The sequence below is a fragment of the Coregonus clupeaformis genome, chromosome 19 (genome assembly GCF_020615455.1).
Source record: "Coregonus clupeaformis isolate EN_2021a chromosome 19, ASM2061545v1, whole genome shotgun sequence".
In the NCBI taxonomy this organism is placed as follows: domain Eukaryota; kingdom Metazoa; phylum Chordata; class Actinopteri; order Salmoniformes; family Salmonidae; genus Coregonus; species Coregonus clupeaformis.
In genome coordinates, this window is record NC_059210.1 from 31,981,362 (window position 1) to 32,003,990 (window position 22,629).

The 22,629-nt window shown below is 42.9% G+C and overlaps 2 protein-coding genes across 2 annotated transcripts in view; one reads left to right on the forward strand and one right to left on the reverse strand.

Moving 5' to 3' along the window:
* si:ch211-284k5.2 (sperm axonemal maintenance protein CFAP97D1) overlaps positions 1-16,631 on the forward strand; it is a 36,803-nt gene extending 20,172 nt beyond the window's left edge. The window contains exon 5 of the mRNA XM_045205205.1: positions 16,458-16,631. Coding sequence (XP_045061140.1) covers positions 16,458-16,631 — 174 coding nt within the window. The remainder of the gene's footprint in view (positions 1-16,457) is intronic.
* A 4,679-nt stretch (positions 16,632-21,310) lies between these two features.
* LOC121531393 (neuronal acetylcholine receptor subunit alpha-7-like) overlaps positions 21,311-22,629 on the reverse strand; it is a 28,878-nt gene continuing 27,559 nt past the window's right edge. The window contains exon 10 of the mRNA XM_045205153.1: positions 21,311-21,892. Coding sequence (XP_045061088.1) covers positions 21,326-21,892 — 567 coding nt within the window. The 3' untranslated portion in view covers positions 21,311-21,325. The remainder of the gene's footprint in view (positions 21,893-22,629) is intronic.

A 22,629-nucleotide genomic window follows, 5' to 3' on the forward strand; every position in this document is an offset into this window, starting at 1 on the left:
GGGCTCCTTTCAGTGTGATATACTTATTGTAGACAGAAATGGTATAACTCACATTTCCTGGTGCTCCTGTAACAGAATCATGTACTTCAAGAGAGCAGTTATTGCTACCATTAACCAACATAGTAAAGTTACAAACATTTTCACCCAAATGGTTACTCCCATTTCCTATATACACCAGGGGGCTACCAGGGATCCTACGATAGGGATGGGTGGGTTACTGCAATTGTTTGGTCTAGGATATACAAGGCTGACAATAACATTGTACGTCACAAAATAAGTCATGGGGTCGGGATTCTTTGGGGAGGGAATTGACCTATGACAATATTGAGGACAGTTGAATAGTTAAGTCAACCCCTAAGGGAACCCCTACATATGGGAGACCCTTACCTACTCCCACTGGACCCAACCCAGGTACCCAACAAGAAGTCTTATTTGAGGTGACATTTGCCACCATTTCAGCTTGAGAGGGAGGAACAGATTCCCTCCCTCATCTTTACCTTTTACTTTTCTTATCCTTTGGCTGACTTCTCCTTCTGGACCACTACTCCGGGTCTGCAGTGGTCCCTTTGGCTCGGGACTTTCATCTTCACCTGAACGGTCACCCACTGGAGGGCAACAAACTGTTCCAATCAACACAATGGTGCAGATCCAGACAGGCAGGCCACACAGCCTAAGGGATGGGACTCCTGCCATCCTCCTCAAGGGCAGGAACTCGTCTGCAGTATGAGACATGAATCCAGGTGTTCCTCTCAGCTACCATTACTGCAGTTGGGGTGGTCAGCAAAACCTGATATGTTCCTCTCCAACAAGGACCCTTCCAGCTATTCCTTCTGTAGTCTTTTACCACCACGAAGTCTCCAGGGCACAGACAATGCTCAGTTCCTCTTGATAGGTTGGGCAGAGAAGCCTTCACCCATGGGAAGAGAGTCTTAAGAACATTGTTAAGTGAGACACAGTATGCTACCATGTCTTCTTCCATTCCCTGCAATGTCAACCTGTTTTGAGGAAATGGCGTGTTAGTCATTCTCATGGGTCGCCCTGTCAGCACCTCATGGGGAGAGAGACCAGTCACTGTGTGGGATCTGCCTCTCATGCTCATCAGTGCCAATGGAAGCACTTTCACCCATGTCAGGCTTCTTTCACCAATCAGTTTAATCAATTTCGTTTTGGGGGTTTGGTTTGCCCATTCTACCGCACCCACAGATTGAGGATGATAGGCACAATGGGTTCTCAAATCAACCTGTAAAGACTCTGACAGGGACTGAACAATCTCATTCACAAAATGTCGACCATTGTCAGAGGAGACATTTGACGGTAGACCCCACCTTGGTATGATCTCTCTCAGAAGAGCCTTTGCCACAGTTGCCGCTGTGGCTCTCCTGCAAGGAAAAGATTCAATCCATTTTGAAAATATGTCAACAATCACCAAACAATAATTGTTCCACTCACAAGGGGTCAACTCAATGGAGTCCATCATCAAGTGCTCAAAGGGGCCATCTGGCCTGGGATGGGACACGGGGATACTATTAGTCATACAGATCACACACTTCTTACAATTTTGGGGGGGCAAACACAGTAAATCCTACTGCACTCCAATATTTATTTACAAGATCCACCATCCCTCCTTTTGACACATGGTCTTGACCATGTGACAACTTAGCAAGATATTGTAAAGTACAACGTGGCATGGCAGGTCTATTAGAATCATCAAGCCATATACCTGAGGTGCCCTTGTGACAGTGTTCAGCCCACCGGCATTTCTCAGTCGCATAAGCTGCTGCCTGCAAAACAACAACATCATTAGGAGAGAAGGGGTCAGTGGGAACAGGAATTGCTGCCATCTGTAGAAGGGGAGAAACAGAAGAGGAAGCAGCCAGCTTGGACACACAATCAGCTTTAGCGTTCCCTTGAAAAACACTGCCCTTTGCAGAAGTGTGTGCTTGGCACTTAACCACTGCAATAGATGAAGGGAGCTGAATGGCCATCAGCAAAGAGGAGACAAGATCACTATGAGCAATAGCTTTTCCAGACGAAGTAAAAAATCCTCTATTCTTCCACAACATGCCAAAATTGTGCACAATACCAAATGCATATCTACTATCAGTGTAGGTATTAACAGAGCAATCCTTAGTCAAAATACATGTTCTGGTTAAACCAAATAACTCTGCTGCCTGAGCAGACAAGTTAGGGGGAAGTCTAGCACTTTCCACAGTTTGAACAGCGGTGACAACAGAATAGCCTACTAAAGGTTCACCCTTGTCGTTTCGCTGGGCAGAGCCATCCACAAAAAACTCAAAGTCCGAATTCAAAAGAGGAACGTCTTTTAGGTCAAGCCTAGGGCTACAGTCAACCTCAATTGTCAATTCACAGTCATGTTCTTCACCGGCATCAGCTGTAGGGAAGAGAGTAGAGGCTGTTCTGATAACAGGCTGTTCTGATAATCTAGCAATCTGGCAGGTGTAAAATGGGCAGTTTTAGCCTGTGTAATAATGGCATGAACCGCATGGGGAACATGCACCATCAGCTCAGTCATTACTACAATATCAGAACATGCCAAAACTGCCTCAGTTGCCGCAGCAACAGAGTGGAGGCAGGAAACCATGCCTCGGATAACAGTGTCTAAACGCTTAGAGTAGTACCCCACAGGCCTATAGCCAACTCTGTGGTATTGTGTCAACACAGCAGACATAAACCCATGATTCTCAGAGTCAAAAAGATGGAATGGTTTGGTGTGGTCAGGCAAACCCAAACAGGGGGTCGACATTAGAGCCTGCTTTAACTTAATCAAGGCTAATTCAACCTCAGGTGTCCATTCCACCACTTCAGACATTTCCATCTTTCTGCCATAAATACAATCCTGCAGAGGCTGTACTGTCTCCACATAGTCTTTCAACCATGGGCGACAGTAGCCAGCCACTCCCAACAGCGACATCATGTGCTGCTTAGTAACAGGTTCAGGCAGGGACTTCATCACCTCAAGCCTATCTTTATAAGATTAACTGGCAACAGACAAACAGAAAACGCAGGTATAAATACACACGGGATAATGGGGAAAATGGGAGACACCTGGTGGGGGGTGGAGACAAGCACAAGACAGGTGAAACAGATCAGGGTGTAACACTTTAGAGAGTGTGCAACCCTCTGAAGTAATGGCATAACCCAAATATTTAACAGAACTTCTACACAACTGCATCTTAGAGGGGGGAAGCTTTATGACCATTTTCAGCTAAGAAAATCAACAATGCCTTAGTATCTTAATGACGGATTTCCTCAGATGAGGAACAGACCAACAGGTCATCAAAGTATTGAACCACAGTACTACCTGCAGGGGGAATAAAACCTTCCAGGTTCCTCACTATTTCCTGGGCAAAAATGGTAGGTGATTCAACATAGCCTTGTGGCATCACCGTCCAAGTCTATTTTTTCCCAAGAAACGTAAAAGAGAACCAATCCTGTGACCCAGGGTCAATAGGGACGCTGAAAAATGCATTAGCCAAATCTATAACCGAAAAACAACCACTCCCAGGGGAACTTGGGAAAGAATAGTAACTGTGTTCAGCACCAGGGGTGCTCTTGCGTGAACAGCATCATTAACTATTCTAAGATCTTGCATAAAACGATATTCACCAGATGGCTTCCTAACAGGTAAAATAGGGGTGTTACAGGGATAATTTGGGCATGGGATCAAAGCCCCATTTTCAACCAGGGCCTGATGGATGGGAAGAATACCCTTTTCTGCTTCTTTGCTAAGAGGTCTGTAATTATTCTTCGTATGTAACTTCTGCAAGCGCCTCTACTGTACTGATCTATGCCAGTACACAAAAGCATGATAATGCATGCAATGCTTTTTTATAAAGGAGCTATTTTTTCATGCGTTCTAGTACCTCAGAGCACACTGGGTCACCCCCTTCTTGGGCTCATTTTTTGTTCTGGCACCTCCAAATTGACAAATTAAGCACTGGCCATGACTACAAGATCCGATAGGAATTTCGGGAACTCAGTGAGGAACGCTGTATATGGCCCAGGAGGCCTGTAAACAGTAGCGATAAAAAGTGATTGAGTAGGCTGCATAAATTTCATGACTAGAAGCTCAAAAGACGAAAACGCAGAAATTATATATTTTTTTAATTGAAATTTGCTCTTGTGAATGTTTGGTATTTTATTAGGATCCCCATTGGCTGCTGCAAAAGCAGCAGGTACAATTCCTGGGGTCCACACAAACATGAAATATTACATAATAAAGAACATTAATAGACAAGAACTGCTCAAGGACAGAACTACAATTTTTTTTTTTAAAGGCACACGTAGCCTACATATCAATACATCCACACAAACTATCTAGGTCAAATAGGGGAGAGGCGTTGCGCCGTGAGGTGTTGCTTTATCTGCTTTTTGAAACCAGGTTTACTGTTTATTTGAGCAATATGAGATGGAACGGACTTAAATGCAATAATGGCTCTATATAATACTGTATGCTTTCTTAAATTTGTTCTGGATTTGGGGACTGTGAAAATACCCCTGGTGGCATGTCTGGTGGGGTAAGCGTATGTTTCAGAGCTGTGTGTAAGTTGACTATGCAAACAATTTGGGATTTTCAACACATTCATGTTTCTTATAAAAAGAAGCAGTGATGCAGTCAGTCTCTCCTCAACTTTTAGCCAAGAGAGACTGGCATGCATAGTATTTATATCAGCCCTCTGATTACAATGAAGAGCAAGACCTGCCACTCTGTTTTGGGCCAGCTGCAGCTTAACTAGGTCTTTCCTTGCAGCACTGGACCACACGACTGGACAATAATCAAGATTAGACAAAACTTTTCTGAAGTGGTGTGCAATGGTTGGCGAGCTGTGGTCACTCCTACCAGTTCCTGTACTGGCCGTCACAGCTACAGCTTCCAAGGCTACAAGCAAGAGCATAATGAAGCACCTGGGCATGCGGCAATGTGTTGAGTCGATGAAAAGTCCTGACAGGGACAACATCAGACTGGCATTGAAGAAGGTGTCATCTGATCCTGTAGAGACGTTTTCATGGTTGCTCACAGAGTTGGAGTCAAAGGGGCCTGAGACCCCAATGACTGTCATATACTGTAAGAGAATTGAAGATTGTTCTTTGCTGTACAACAAGGTTTTTCAGCATTTCCTTGGGGGAGAAATCTGTGCATCCAGCAGGAGTAGAGGACACACTGGAAAACAGGCTTTTTGACATGCATCACTCAGAGACACCCGAGCACATACAACTGCACATCATCGCAGCCTTGAAAGATGAGTCATCTAATTTCATAGTTGGGGGTAGACTTTAAGGGTGTCTATCATGTAGTCAACTATGGACCACATCAAGACCTTGAGTCCTACATGCAGGCATTATGGAAGAGCCGGGAGGGACGGCACAAGCTCACAGTCACTCATCCTGTACCATGGAAGACATCTTGTTGGAGTTTCAGATAAGATGAGACTGTATGTGTCAAACAGTACCAGCTGCAGGCGGATGAAACTGTTACAGCTCTTTGATGAGGTCACGCAACCAATATCTCCCAAACATGACTGCTGTGACAATTGTGCTATCTCATGCAACTGCAAGGATGTATGTGAGGGCAATTCAAGTCCTTTGGAGAGGCATGCAGGACAACAATTACAACCAAGACATAGGCTGGTCAGTGAAGAGCATAGGCAATACCTGAGAGACAAATGACATGACCTTGCACTTGAAATGGCGCACACAGGTATTCATGGGAGTGTCTGTTTATTGCACATCAGCCAATGAGGGTAACCCTGACAACATCATCAGCAACATTCTGAGTGCAATTCCCTTACTTTTCTGAATTTAGGACAGTTTTTCTGCTCTGCCCATTACTGCATGAGACATGCAATAGCCCTACTGTCTATCATCACTGAGGTTTTGGGGATGATGAACACTTGAATGATGATGATTATGATGATGAGGATTCAGTGTTGGGGCAACTTGGGTCTTTTGCAAACATGACTGTGTATATACATGAGGACTTGTACATGCTGTGTTGATTAATACTGTAGGTATTGTCTCATCTGCTTAACACTTCAAAAGACTTAAAGAATTTAGTGTAGGATATTATTGTTGTGAAAACAGGCCGTTTTACCATTGAGTTGTATGGAATAGTAAAATGTATGCCGTACACAGACTGTAAATAAATAATTTAGCTTAAAGAGCCACTGAACACACCGATTGGCCCGTGTGTTTTTCTGTTGCTCATTTGAAAAACGAGATTTCAGTCTTGGAGGTGTGTTTTCTGACTGATTCCACGTTTGGTTAATGATGTTTGCCCCCCATGAGACACTCTAGACGCGGAAGCCTATTTCACTTTCTTAAAATCCCCAGAATGATTCTAAGATAACTCATGAAATCTGTAATACATTTTGAAGTTTTTGCCGAGGATGTTTTAGTTGTGTAGTTTTACATCTAATTAAGGTGTGTGATGCAGTATTTCTCAAGTTAAAAAAATGTGCATTGTGTTTTTTTATGTAAACAAAGTCGGGCTGTTGGGCAGGTCTGTTTCACTGTCTATGCTATTGGATAGAGCACAATCCCTGCAGCTGTTCACCCCATGTTAGTAGGCAAATGCACATCGTCAAATCAAAACCAAACCTTCATTTACCAGTTGTGACACACGGATGTTCCAAACTCTGTTTTAGACGAGACTGACTTAATGACCCAAAATATTATTTACACACTAGACTAACTGTTTCTGACTCATCGATGCCACATAGGCCGTTTTCAAAGGGATTCGTTGCTTTTTGAAGGCAGTCGCTCTTCAAAGTTCACCTGTAGCTGCATGGCCTATTGCAATGACAAAAGTTAGCTGTAGATAGCTATGTTGTTCGAAGGAAGAGCACTTACTTTACCTTCGCGGTGATCACTTTCGTTGTTAAAATGTAATATATTGCATAATCATTTTCATGATTCAGTGTGCATAATGTCTGCCAATTTGAAAAAGAAATAGCAAAGTGAGTTTGATATTTCATTTCCATGGTACTATCCAGTACAACACTGACACATTTAAAATCAAATGTAAATGCTTAAATAACACAAAAAAATCTCATATATGCTGAACTGCAGTCAGGTCAAGGCCCTGATAAGGACAACGAGCACACAGATTAGCTTCCTTGAGACGGTTTCTGACAAAATATGTGCAGAATTTCTTCGGTTGTGCAAACCCACAGTTTCATCAGCTGTCCAGTTGGCTGGTCTCAGACGATCCTGCACGTGAATACGCCGGATGTGGAGGTGCTGGGCTGGCGTGGTTACACGTGGTCTGCGGTTGTGAGCGGGTTGGACACACTGCCAAATTCTCTAGATTATCAACAAAAAAAAGGTTTCAACAACTGCTTGCAGTTCTGAGCCAACCTGGATATCAACAAGATCCTGAAGGAAATCAACGAGTACCAGCAGCTTTATGCTATGGAGGAAACACATACTCCATCGCGGATAGATCCAGCTACCTCACAAAATAACTCCAACCCGACCAAAAAAGAGATTCATCTACAGACACGGACGATTTACTTACCGTTGAAGTAGAGGCTAGTGCTGTTGCTGGAATCCATGCAACACTTGAAAAGTTGTGTGAGGTGGTAGCAGGGCTGAGGGGGAGCTTGGAGTTTAGTCACAGTGAAATTCTCATGCTTCTAGGAGAAAACAAAGCACTCACAGCCAAGGTAAAAACCCTCGATTCCAACATGGATTGTCTACTCAGGGAAAACAGGGTGATGACGGATTCGCTACTAGACATACAAAACCAAAGCATTGGTGATTTTATTTTATTTTTCTGGGATTCCGGGAAGATGCATCCAACAATCCAGAGGGCGCGATGAGAGTGTTCATGCAGTCCACCTTTAAAGTTCCTCTAGAGACTGTAAACAAGGTGGTTTCCCACCGAGTGCACAGACTTCGAGCTCAGAGAGACAAGACCAAGGGTCCCCGACCTATCATCGCAGAATTGGAACACTACCAACAAAAGGAGCTGATGCAAAACAGGGGAAGGAACATAAAGTGACCAAATTCAGTCTCAATTATCAATTTCCCCGGGAGATAAACGAACGTCACAAGAGACTGTATCCTGTTCAGAGGCAACAGAGGGAGAGGGGTCAGCGTGCCTTTCTCATTGTGGACAAACTCTTTATGGAAGGACAGCTTTTCCGAGACAGCTCCATAACAACATGGTTATACTAAATTCTATGGGGACACCAGGTTACGGAAAAAATAATGGGAACTGTAAAATATCTGAACAGTATGAAGTTGATACATGCACACACACACACACGCACGCACTCAATTACATGCTCGCGCGCACACACACACACACGGACGCACACACATACACATTTGATCGCTCTGCCCTCTCTTTCTCTCTCTTCTCTCTCTCCCTCTCCCCTCTCTCTCTCTATTGTCTAGAACTTGTTATAATTCAATATGTTTCTTGTTTGTCCGTCTTTTGTATGTCTTTGTCTACATTTCTATACAGTATATGTTTACAACAAGCAATGGGAAGATATCAGAACAGGAAGACGTTGGGGAATAACATCTTGTACGGGATACATTTGTACTGTGGTGAAGCCGTCTCTCTAGTAATCCAATGTCTCTTTCATAATCATGTGAAATGTCAATTAATATGGAAATGCTGGGATGTGTTTTTCTATGAATATGTTTAAAACAACTATGATGTTGATACTATATGGATTACAATTATTATTTTGAATATTAAGGCTACACTTACTTCATGTTACACACAGACACTCAACCATGCAAATTGACTGGGATATTATAATTTTCTGTAATGGAAAAAGGATCAAAAAAATGTGTGATGATACTAATTAACAAAAATGTCAATCCGAATGTGCAAACAGTCAGGAATGATCCGCAAGGAAGATGGACCCTTTTGAATATGAAAGTGGATGAAAAACAGATTTGGTTGATTAATCTATATGGTCCAAATCAGGATCATCCACATTTCTTCTAAAATATTTATACCAATCTATTACATTTATAGGCAACAAACGATCAAATCATTATAGTGGGAGACTATAACATAGTGTTAAGTACCTCAACGGACTGTAAAGGAAATCACTCTACAAACTATCATCCTCGTGCTCTTAAGGAGATCACAAATATCATGGACACATTAGAAATAGTGGATATTTGGAGACTAAAAAACCCTGACCTAGTGAGATACAGTGCCTTGCAAAAGTATTCATCCCCCTTGGCATTTTTCCTATTTTGTTGCATTACAACCTGTAATTAAAATTGATATTTATTTGGATTTCATGTAATGGACACACACAAAATAGTCCAAATTGGTGAAGTGAAATGAAAAACATAACTTGTTCAAAACATTCTAAAAACATAAATAACGGAAAAGTGGTGCGTGCATATGTATTCACCCCCTTTGCTATGAAGCCCCTAAATATGATCTGGTGCAACCAATTACCTTCAGAAGTCACATAATTAGTTAAATAAAGTCCACCTGTGTGCAATCTAAGTGTCACATGATCTCAGTATATATACACCTGTTCTGAAAGGCCCCCGAGTCTGCAACCCCACTAAGCAAGGGGCACCACCAAGCAAGCGGCACCATGAAGACCAAGGAGCTCTCCAAACAGGTCAGGGACAAAGTTATGGAGAAGTACAGATCAGGGTTGGGTTATAAAAAAATATCTGAAACTTTGAACATCCCACGGAGCACCATTAAATCCATCATTAAAAAATGGAAAGAATGTGGCACCACAACAAATCTGCCAAGAGAGGGCCGCCCACCAAAAGTCACAGACCAGGCAAGGAGGGCATTAACCAGAGAGGTAACAAAGAGACCAAAGATAACCCTGAAGGAGCTGCAAAGCTCAACAGCGGAGATTGGAGTGTCTGTCCATAGGACCACTTTAAGCCGTACACTCCACAGAGCTGGGCTTTATGGAAGAGTGGCCAGAAAAAAGCCATTGCTTAAAGAAAAAAATAAGCAAACACGTTTGGTGTTCGCCAAAAGGCATGTGGGAGACTCCCTAAACATATGGAAGAAGGTACTCTGGTCAGATGAGACTAAAATTTAGCTTTTTGGCCATCAAGGAAAATGCTATGTCTGGCACAAACCCAACACCTCTCATCACCCAGAGAACATCATCCCCACAGTGAAGCATGGTGGTGGTAGCATCATGTTGTGGGAATGATTTTCATCGGCAGGGACTGAGAAACTGGTCAGAATTGAAGGAATGATGGATGGCGCTAAATAAAGGGAAATTCTTGAGGGAAACCTGTTTCAGTCTTCCAGAGATTTGAGACTGGGACGGAGGTTCACCTTCCAGCAGGACAATGACCCTAAGCATACTGCTAAAGCAACACTTGAGTGGTTTAAGGGAAAACATTTAAATGTCTTGGAATGCCCTAGTCAAAGCCCAGACCTCAATCCAACTGAGAATCTGTGGTATGACTTAAAGATTGCTTTACACCAGCGGAACCCATCCAGCTTGAAGGAGCTGGAGCAGTTTTGCCTTGAAGAATGGGCAAAAATCCCAGTGGCTAGATGTGCCAAGCTTATAGAGACATACCCCAAGAGACTTGCATCTGTCATTTCTGCAAAAGGTGGATCTACAAAGTATTGACTTTGGGGGGGTGAATAGTTATGCACGCTCAAGTTTTCAGTTATTTTGTCTTATTTCACACAAAAAAATATTTTGCATCTTCAAAGTGGTAGGCATGTTGTGTAAATCAAATGATACAAACCCCCCAAAAATCAATTTTAATTCCAGGTTGTAAAGCAACAAAATAGGAAAAATGCCAAGGGGGGTGAATACTTTCGCAAGCCACTGTATGTCTTTCATGGAGATATCAGAATTGTATGGGAAGGTCTGCTCAATCCAAAATTACAACCAATTGATTACAATATTACCCCAAAAATGGAGGAGCCAGGTGTCAGCGGGAAGAGGTAGGGAACTGGTCTGTCTGCCCAATTTAAAGGGCCAAAACTGGCGGAGGAACAGAAATATCGTGAATAGGAAAATACAGTGCATTCGGAATGTATTCAGACCCCTTGCCTTTTTCCACATTTTGTTACGTTAGAGACGTATTCTAAAATTGATTTTTCCCCTCATCAATCTACACACAATACCCCATAATGACGAAGCAAAAACAGCTTTTTAAAAACGGAAATATCACATTTACATAAGTATTCAGACTCTTTACTCAGTACTTTGTTGCAGTACCTTTGGCAGCAATTACAGCCTTAAGTCTTCTTGGGTATGGCGCTACAAGCTTGGCACACCTGTATTTGGGGGGTTTCTCCCATTCTTCTCTGCAGATCCTCTCAAGCTTTGTCAGGTTGGATGGGGAGTGTCGCTGCAATGCTATTTTCAGGTCTCTCTAGAGATGTTCGATCGGGTTCAAGTCCGGGCTCTGGCTGGGCCACTCAAGGACATTCAGAGACTTGTCCCGAAGCCTCTCCTGCGTTGTCTTGGCTGTGTGCTTAGGTTCGTTGTCCTGTTGGAAGGTGAACCTTCACCGCAGTCTGAGGTCCTGAGCGCTCTGGAGCAGGTTTTCATCAAAGATTTCTCTGTACTTTGCTCCATTCATCTTTGCCTCGATCCTGACTAGTCTCCCAGTCCCTTTACATTGAAAAACATCCCCACAGCATGATGCTGCCACCACAATGCTTCACCGTAGGGATGGTGCCAGGTTTCCTCCAGACGTAACGCTTGGCATTTAGGCCAAAGAGTTCAATCTTGGTTTCATCAGACCAGAGAATATTGTTTCTCATGGTCTGAGAGTCCTTTAGGTGCCTTTTGGCAAACTCCAAGCGGGCTGTTGTGCCTTTTACTGAGGAGTGGCTTCCATCTGGCCACTCTACCATAACGGCCTGATTGGTGGAGTGCTGCAGAGATGGTTGTCCTTCTGGGAGGTTCTCCGATCTCCACAGAGGACCTCTGGAGCTCTGTCTGAGTCACCATTGGGTTCTTGGTCACCTCCCTGACCAAAGCCCTTCTCCCCTGATTGCTCAGTTTGGCCGGGCGGCCAGCTCTAGGAAGAGTCTTGGTGGTTCCAAACTTCGTCCATTTAAGAATGGTATTCTTGTGTTCTTGGGGATCTTCAATGCTGCAGAGATTTTTTGGTGCACTTCCCCAGATCTGTGCCTCGACACAAACCTGTCTCGGAGCTCTACGGACAATTCCTTCGACCTCATGGCTTGATTTTTGCTCTGACATGCACTGTCAACTGTGGGACCTTATATAGACAGGTGTGTGCCTTTCCAAAACATGTCCAATCATTTGGACTTGGATGAACTCCAATCAAGTTGTAGAAACATCTCAAAGATGATCAATGGAAACAGGATGCACCTGAGCTCAATTTCAAGTCTCATGGCAAAGGGTCTGAATACTTATGTAAATAAGGTATTTCTGTTTTCTATTTTTAATAAATTTGCAAACATTTCTAAAAACCTGTTTTCACTTTGTCATTATGGTGTATTATGTGTGTGCCATACAGATTGCAAAATAGCTGGGATGATACTTTTGATGTACCAATTCCATAGTTTCCAACATACTGTACGATTGGCAGAAACTTATTGGAGAGCAAGAACATTTCTGTATTGTTTTTGCAGAACATCTTATTGAACATGTGACTAGTGGTAACTGTAATTTTGACTGAACACTTCAGGCAGTTCAGGGACAACCCTCTTATTCTTCATCAGTAAATAAATATTAGTAGTATCATTGGGGATGATATTCCTTTGTGGTTTCTATCAGCTACGGAGACAGGGCCGCCTGTGAAAAAGGAGCACAAATTATGCAAAAAGGTTAGCTTGGATGGAAACCTAAAACACTCATGATCAATGTTGTCTGTGCTTGCTGGCAACAGGGTCCGTGCTATCCGGTATCCTTGGGACATCCCTAGCCCATTGAAGTTGAAATGTCAAATGGTTAGGTAAGGGTTATGGTTAAGGTAAGGGATAAGGTTAGAGTTTAGGGTAGGGACGTCCCAAGGATCCCGGATAGCACTGACCTTGTTGCCAGCAAGCACAGACAACCTCTTCCACCTCACGTTACCAAAGACCCACCCACTGTGTTTGATTGACAGGTCTTACACACATCGAAAATGAAAATGCAAAGGAGCAATGAAGAAAGGAAATAGCAAAATTATGCAACTCAATATTAGGAAGGTGATCCTAATGTTTGGTATACACATCAGTGGAGGCTGCTGAGGGGAGGACGGCTCATAATAATGTCTGGAACGGAGCTAATGGAATTGCATCAAACAGATGAAAACCATGTGTTTGATGTATTTGATACCATTCCACTTATTCCACTCCAGCCATTACCACCAGCCTGTCCTCCCCAATTAAGGTGCCACCAACCTCCTGTGATACTCAGTAGGTCAAATACTTATCGAGCATATGTTGAATGTATTTCCTTGTGTGTGAGTGGAGGCCTGTGCATGTAGGAAGGGGAGAATTGACCTCCCTTTTAAAAGAATATAAAGGATATATCAAAAAAACTGCTAAGGATAACAATACTATGTGTATATCATTTAGTTGGCTGCAGATACCAGTGGCGGCTGGCCGATAGAGGGCGCTAGGGCGCCGCCCCCTTAAATAAAATTATTTAAAAAAATAAAATAAAAAATAAATAAAAATAATAATAATAATAATAAAAACATCAGTATGTCAATATTTGTGTGTTTGAAATATGGAATGCACACAGTAATATGTGTAAGATATGATAGAAAATCATATTCGCAATCGCAACCTTTCCTCTGCCTGTCAAACGCCTCGTCAGCTCTGGGCGATACAGAAAGTGCCCCGAGGAGGCGGGTCTACGTAGCAGTTAAGCCAATTGCTAATTTAAGATATGAATGTATGACATAAAATGTAGCTAATCAGCGATTTTAATTGAATCCAAGGAGGGCGATTATTTTATCGCCCCAAGCTCGCCCCTGATAAAATAAGGACCGGGCTCCAGTGGCGCCATTTTTACTAGACGACAATGGCGAGCGCAAACGTTACTCCTCCAAGACCCAACCCTAACTCGGTGAAATCTCTCCTCCAAGATCCGTTTGAGAGGAGAACTTTGTCAGAGAAAGTTCGGGTGAAAGAGCTGGGCCCAGATCAACCTGACCTCTCAATCAGACAGCAGGCTAGCGAGAAAGGGAAGCAGTATATGCGCGGCTTCTCCCGTAGCTGGTACACCAGGAAGGCTTGGCTAGCTGGGTGCACTGATGCTAATGCTTTATTTTGCTTTCCGTGCTTGCTTTTTAAAACGACGGGGTCAGATTCAGCATGGACAGGTACCGGAGTGAGGGATATGAAGCACCTGTCAGAGAAGGTAAAGAAACATGAGAACACCAGGGCACACATGGACAACTCTGTAAAGCTAGCTGTATTAGGAAGGGTGAACATTGCTACGCAGCTGGATGGCGGCCACAGGATTGCGGTGAGGAAACACAATGAGGAGGTGGATAAAAACAGGCACATTCTATCCAAAATTATCGATTGTGTGAAGTTCTGTGGGGCTTTTGAGTTGGCCTTGCGTGGGCACGAGGAGACTGACTCCTCGGACAACCCCGGCATTTTCCGGGGCTTAGTGGATTTTGTTGCCTCCCTCGACAGTGTGCTGGAGGAGCACCTGAAGACAGCTACCGTTTTTAAGGGCACGTCAAAGACGATACAGAACGAGCTGTTGGAATGTATGCTGTCAGTGCTTAAGGATTACATCCTGGAGGAAGTAAAGAGTGCTGATTTTATCGCCATTCAAGCTGACGAGAGCGACTGACGTTTCCACCCACTAACGTGTTTCCAGACCATCAGAGACTCTGGGAACTTTGATGCCCCGACTGTCAGAGAGGCGGGGGGCTTTGTGAGGATGCTCGAAGACGAGGCTTTCTGTTTTTTCCTGGCACTGTTCCACAAGATCATGCCAAATGTGGACATGCTTTTCAGCCAGCTGCAGAAGAGGAACATCGACCCTGTCTTCATTAAAGCACTTGTCCAGAGGTTCACAGACAGCATGCTAACAATCAGGTAAATAACTATATTTACTATTGGCTGATAAAGATGTTGTTAGAAAGATGAATAGTTCACTTACAACAGTTTAAAAGCCTAAATGTGTCTGGTCATCAAAGTGAGTGATTATCATAGAGCCGTCACAATTATATTTGTTTTAGTATTTTAAAAGGAAAGAGAAGACACAATCAGACGTTGATAATAATGCAGGAAAGTACTACACAGTTTGTAATAATTATTCAGGTGTCCACCAGGTCAATTTCTAGAAGAGGCCTAGTTGTTATTGAAGATTAACTTTATTGCTAAGTGCACAGCAGAACAAAATGATGTTGCATCCCTCTCACAAATGTAATAGAAAAAGGCTTTAAAACGTAATAACATCAGTTAATTATGTACATCACAGGTTAAAAGCAGTTACTAGACATAGTTTGTGTGTATATACACACTATCTGTCTGTCTGTCTGTCTGTCTATATATATATATAAAATTCCTGTACAAATAAGATGACAGACACACACACACAGAGCAGCTCTGGCCGCATGTTTCTTTGTATATAGTTGACCTTAGCATAAAAAATCCAGTTATATATGGTACTCTAGAAAGTCTTAATAGTGTCTTTGCTAATATTACTGTATATATGTTGTTTTGTATCAATTAATTGTTGCAGTTCTGGAGCACATTAACAATTAGTCACATTTAGTATGATCATAAAATACTGTATGCTATTCTTCCAGTCAAAGGTTTGAGTTCATCCACTTGATATCCATTTCTATATTATACATCCTTTTATACAGTGTAAGATTTCCTATAAACTTTATAATAATTTCATGTTATTGTCCACTTTCCACTCTGTTCTGACAGCATGCCTGTTGCGTTGCCTGTTTACTACCAATGGTGAAAAGTTCACTTTAAATGCAAATGAAAGGCTTGGGTTTGTGTAATATGTTTTTGTGTAAGAATGCCTCAACTTTTTAATATTGGCATTAAATAATTACTGAATGTTTCACTGAGCACTGCTGTCCTGCAGTTTGTGTTAAAATATATCGCGATGGTTACAGGAAAAAAAAAGTATGGCACAGCCCCACCGAGAATATTTTTCACCAGCCGCCACTGCCAGATACCTTTTTACACACTCCAATTCATTAATGCAAACAAGTATATCAGGTGGCAGTCTGGAAAACCTTTTGGAATCTAAAATGTGCTAGCTAGCTACCTGGGAGATGAAAGCCCTGCAGTTTGGAATATCTAATAATGATTGGTAGGTAAGAACTAGCCTGGTCCCATACTGTACGTGCTGTAGCAAACTATTGTCATGCCAAGCAATGTTTGGCATGACAATGAAGGAACACAGAGAGGTCGACTTAAGTACAAACAGACTGGACCATCAGGCTAACTAAGAAGTTACATGCATATCTTTGTTCTCGTGTCCCCTTACTTCTTCTGTAAGTAGAAATCCAAGCGGAGGGTGAAGTTTGCGGTCAGTGACTCGGGACAAAGTGAGAAGTCTTCAGAAAGCAACAGCTACAGTGACACCAACACTGACCAGGAGGAGGAGGAGGAGGAGGAGGAAGAAGAGCAAAAGGAAACAGAAGGAAACAAAGACTCCAAAACTCCAAATGAATGATGAAGTGGAAAAAACAATTGAAATAAGCATTATTTTTAGTTTTTATGAAGAGTCTGTGATGTTGTATTCTTTCATGCTATCAATTCCTCTTTTAATAAAGAGGTGCTATGCGAGAAATGTTTTGTGTCAGTTAGTGTGCTAGTGAGTTGTGTAGTGCTAAGTTGCCCCTAGACGCTCATCTTGGGTAAGTTTAGCATTTTCCCCATGGGCACTAATGGTTAAGGTTAGGATTGGGCGAGGGGAAGCTGATCCTAGATCTGTACCTTGGGGAAACGTCACTCCAGAGTGCCAGTTGGTGGTATGCACCTACCTTGACATAGCACTTCTCCACTAGATGGCAGCAAATGCATGAGTCTTGATGAGAGGGCAATTTGTATTTCCTAAAGCAGGGCTCTGTTAATTACACAGGGGAGTGAAGAGAGAGAGAAGAGAGAGAACATATATTACCTATCTGAAGACAAATTACTTTTCTTGCCAGGAGGGGAAACATCCAGATCCGAAGAGGGGGTAACAAACGAGGGGGCATCTCACCCCATTTGGCTCCTACTAGTTACCAATTAATCCTAGAATTTCAGCAAGGTCCCTGATGTATCTACCATATGTAACAGAATGCCCCAGGGCCAAAACTCATTGATTAGAAACCGGGTTCTCTCTATCGATGTTCTCCTTTTCAAGTCTAGGTCCAATAATTAAATCCAGTGTTAATTGGAAGATAACATTTTTGGACCTCTGCCTTTTTTCGTTACCTGTTCTATTATTTTTATATAAGTATTTTTGGAACAGTAACATTATCATACTAAATATAAAAGTATTTGTTTGTGAGGGAAGCATTGGAAGATGCTTTGACCGTAAATATTCTAGGGCCAATGGGTTTCCTCTAGTTGTTTATTACTTTTTCCACAGTGAGTTCAATTCAGTTGAAGTGCCTTGCTCACAAGGCCAAGTGCAGCGTTCCTCATCTGGGCGAATGGCCAATGTTTGAACCAGCTTCTCCAGTCTGTGACCCCAGGATGACACTATTAGCTCTCCCAGCAGCTGCCAGGGCTTCACCGCTCTCCTGTCCAACACACAGGTGGACCAGTCTGCCGGTTTGTGGATTCCTATATTTCTCTATACACACATGGACAGACGGATGGACACACACTGCGTCGTCTTCACGACAAGCATAATGGGCTTCATAAAGAGGCAAGTGCGCCGACAACACTTCTTGGGCCAAAATGTCTGCTTCTGTCCTCGTATTGTTTAGTATGTTTTCCTCCCAAGGCTTGGCCATCTGGCCCGTTCATTCTCTTTTTGCTACCAATAAGACATTAATAACCAACACATCTGTGTGATGTCAGCCTCCGAGAGTAGATGGGTCCGACGGCCAAGACTTATCACTTTTGCTTTTCTTCCCTAAATTTACAGTCACTCCTCAGGGGCCTTGTATAGAGTGTGTGTATGTGTGTGTGTGTCTGTGTGCTCCTCATGTTCACAAGCGGTAAGCCACCGAGTTGAAGAATTCCTATGACGCCTCTATTCAAAATAACAGTTTCAATTTAAAATTTTCCAAGTTCAAGGTACTGTTATTTTTACTTTACAAACCAAAGGTTAGAATTACCGGGGTTATTTCTTCACTTGTTTTTAGGGCTGATCCTGTAGACGACAGAGCCAAACTGAGCAGAGCCAAACTAAGCTGTACTGGGCTGGGCTGGTTACACATCCACCATAGTTGCAGGAACTCAAAAGGAGAATGTGGAAAGAAAAGATCAGAGCCAGCAGTTTGGGTTGGTTTTTAGTGTGAAAACGGAAGGCTACAACTGCAACCCATTCTGTGAGTTGGCTGGTGGGGCTAAAACCAATGCTTACTATTAGCTCGTCTTCTCTTTTTATTGTGATGTTAGTGTCCTGCTCTCCTGGTTCTCACCAGTTTGATTAATGAGAATTCTTGTTTCCAGATGCACATAAACAGCATGACAGTAATGATAATGCGTTGGCAACAAGCATGGTAAATTAACTTGTATGTCCCAAATGTCACCCTTTTCCCTATATAGTGCACTACTTTTGACCAGGGCCCATAGGGTAGTGCATTATATAGGAATTAGTGTGCCATTTGGGACGCAGCCTTAATGTACTTCACTGTACCTGGCTGTCTGAGTAGCAGAGAACAGTTCTCTGTAAGAATGTGTGCTAGACAGGAAAGTGTCTCCTCCAACAAGTCATTAGTGTGGCTTCATGGCTGTGATTAAATATGGAACAGGTTTACAAGAGCGGATTAGGAGAGAGCAGTGATTCAATGTGACCCTGTCTGTTTCAAGTAGTGACATTATAGAAGACTGTAGTACCCCTCACTGTCTGATCCACACACACACACACACACGAGACAATGCTGTCCCGATCATCAGTGTTCTGTGGGTGCCAGGTATAGATAGCTGTTTCTATATAGATAGATCTAAATTACATTCTGTTGAATTAGAAATAGGCATACTGTGGCCTGGGTGGTCTAGCGGTTAGTGCAAGGTTTCCGAAACTCAGTCCTCATGACCCCAAGGGGTTTTTGCCCTAGCACTACACAGCTGATTAAAATAATAAACTAATCATCAAGCTTTGATAATTTGATTTAGCTGTGTAGTGTTAGTGCATAAACCAAAACATGCACCCCTTGGGGTCCTGAGGACCAAGTTTGGGAAACGCTAGGTTAGTGCCACCAGCTACAGCACACGTTTGCCAGTATCGCCGTGGGTTTGAATCCGGCCCACTGCCTTTGTGACACACTCTCTGTCTATCTCTGCTCTGTCCAAGAAAAAACGAATCCTTAAAAATGTTAAAAGAAATGAAATCTTCCATCCTGTGACACTTCATCCATATAAACTTTAATAACTGAATGCAGGCTTCATACACATCACGTGACATCTAGAAAAATACATTTATCTTTGTGCATGGATCAAAATGTATTCTGGGCATGGATCAAAATGTATTCTGGGCATGGATCAAAATGTATTCTGGGCATGGATCAAAATGTATTCTGGGCATGGATGTGAGTGCACATAAAAGACAAAGGTTAAAGGGTAAAGGTGGATGGGCAGAGCGGTAGGCTCCAATATTGCTTTTACAATACAGAGGAACAGTTGAGGAGAACAGAGGGCGATGGAAAACCTAAGCCAGGGTCATATTCAGAAGGTATGAAACCATTTTGAAACAGATTGAGGTATCACCTGGGGTGTATTCATTACTGCACAACATAGCAAACCGTAGCAAAACGTCTGACAACGGAAAACGGTTTCCAATGAAAACAAGAGTTTCTATTGAACACATTTAGTTTGATCCTTCCCGTTTGGTTCCGTTTGGTTCCTCGTGAATACACATCTGAAGTTGTCGAGCAGAACTTGTCCTTCGATCCAGGGTGACACTAGGGATCACTCCACCGCACCTGAACACCCTCATTATACGCTTTTCGCCCAAACACTTATGTCAAATGTCATAGGTTCCATGCATGTCAAATGGGTCAGTGACACAAAGCAGTGTAATTGTGAAACAAAAAAATTTATAGCACAAAAATCACAAATCCAAAACACTATGTTACAATTATTATTGGCATGGCTGTTCTCTTGGGAATTGAATTTATAATGCAGAAGAAAAAAAGGTATCTACATTTTGCAATTGGGGCAGTCTCTTCAATTCACTCGAGCAAATCTATGAAACGAGCTTGAGATTGAGAGAAACTCAGCATGAATGTTACACTACTACTTTTTCCATTTTACACAATGAGTTTACATGTACTGTACATGAATGAACATTATAAACACCAACCTTTTTTGGAACAAACATTTTGACCCATGTATTCTTCCAATAGCCTGTGATAAACTAAAATAAATAATTCACTTATATAGCTAACATATTAACAATCATATATATCTCTTGAATTTTCTGTTAATTTAGCTCAGCTTGAATATGCGTTTTTTATTGTTGATTAATATATACTATGCCAATTTCAAGTGTATATTTCTCAAAACTATGGATTTAATATTTATGACAGTTAGCATATTTATGACAGTTAGCTAGCTAACTCAATGATCCTGCTTTCTGGAACATCCCCAATGTGCTTCTTAATATATACATTTACATTTTAGTCATTTAGCAGACTCTTATCCAGAGCGACTTACAGTTAGTGAGTGCATATATGATTATTATTATAATTTCTTTCATACTGGCCCCCCGTGGGAATCGAACCCACAACCCTGGCGTTGCAAACGCCATGCTCTACATCCGCGGCCGGCTACGACAGAGCCTGGATTCGAACCAGGACCACTGCGCCACTCGGGAGGACAATATACAGTCATCGTTGATGAAGACCTACATTGACCACAGATTCACACCACAGATGATGAAAACATTTGTATTGCTCTAAATTGTGCCATTATAATAGCCACACTAAATACAGTAATGTATGTGAAAAATATGTGAAAATACTGAGTGGGGTAGTCAGCTTATATAAGACATAGGTAAAGATGTGTTTGGGATATAAACAGTATACAATACGTGTGTGAGTGTAAGTGGGAATGTGTGTGTGTTTGTGTGTGTGTATATATATGTGAGATTGTGTGTGTGTACGTGTGACATTGTATGTGTGTGTGCTTGCGTGTGTATATGTGTATACCACCCCCCCCACACACAGTGACCCCATCCCTCCCATCCCCCAACACAACACAACCCGCTCAGGTAAAGAAGTCTTTGGAGATGGCCTCCACGAAGTTGGGAGCTGACATGAGGATGCCGATGGTGCAGAGGATGGTGAACACAGAGAACGCCATCAGGCACAGCCGGTCGATCACAGACGCCGCAAACTTCCACTCGTTGCACAGCGACTCATCCTCATCCTGGCCCCGGAAGCGCTTGGCGATGTAGCGCACCTCCTCCAGGATCTTGGACATGTCTGAGTCCACGGGGCTCGCAACCCCCACCCCGATGCCGCCTGCCACGCTGCCCAAGTTGGGCAACCCGGCCCCAGGTAGCAGCACCTCCTCGTCCCCCGCCCCCACCAGCCTGGAGCAGATGACGCCCGAGTCGGGGGTGGTGTTGTAGTGCATGCCCTCCATGCCCCGGAAGCCGATGTAGAGCATGTTGCCATTGGTGGGCTGGAGGGTCCCCTGGCTCATACTGAGCTCCACACTGGAGAGGCTGTTGCGCGGATGCTTGTTGTTGCAGGCCAGACGCACACGCTCCTCACCGGGCCGCTTCATACGCAGGAACCAGGCGCACCAGTTCAGGAGCACCACGCGTGTCTTTGTGGGGATGTGTAAGAGTGAGAGAGAGCAAGAGAGAGAAAGAGATAGAGAGAGAGAGAGAGAGAGAGAGAGAGAGAGAGAGAGAGAGAGAGAGAGAGGGAGAGTGTGTGTGTGTGTATGCATGTGTCAGTGTTTGTGTGTTTGTGTACACCAGGGGGAGGAGAGACAAGAATAGATTATCAACCCCAGAGAGAAACATGAACAGGAGATGATCACTATGCAAGCATTGTGCATTAGCACCCAATTCAAACACAGACGCTGACAATTTTAACATGGCTTTTCATTCTGATTATGTTCTCTTAGTATACTGTAGCTATACATGTTTTTGAGAAAAAACATCAGTCTACAATATTTTTCATATCATATATATTTCATTTAATATCTGCTCCATAAAATATGTACAAGTTCAGATCACAGAAAACATATGACAACACACATTCACACACACACAGTACATAATAAATTAGCATTCCTGCTCTAGAAAAAGTGTTGGAATAACCTCTGGTAACACTTTAGCATGTATGAACCTTTATCATGTCTATTAAGGCTTATAATTGCATCATAATGCATTTTGCCTGCAGGTTAAGTAAACTTTCAATGTTTTTTGGGCAGTTTCCAAAGTTCTGTGCCCTTTCCACTCACTTCCATCTGCCCTTCAAGCCTGGCCAGCAGTCTCTCCTCCCCTCCCTTCTTTTTCAAACCACATTGGCATTCCTCTCACGCCAATTGCTCAA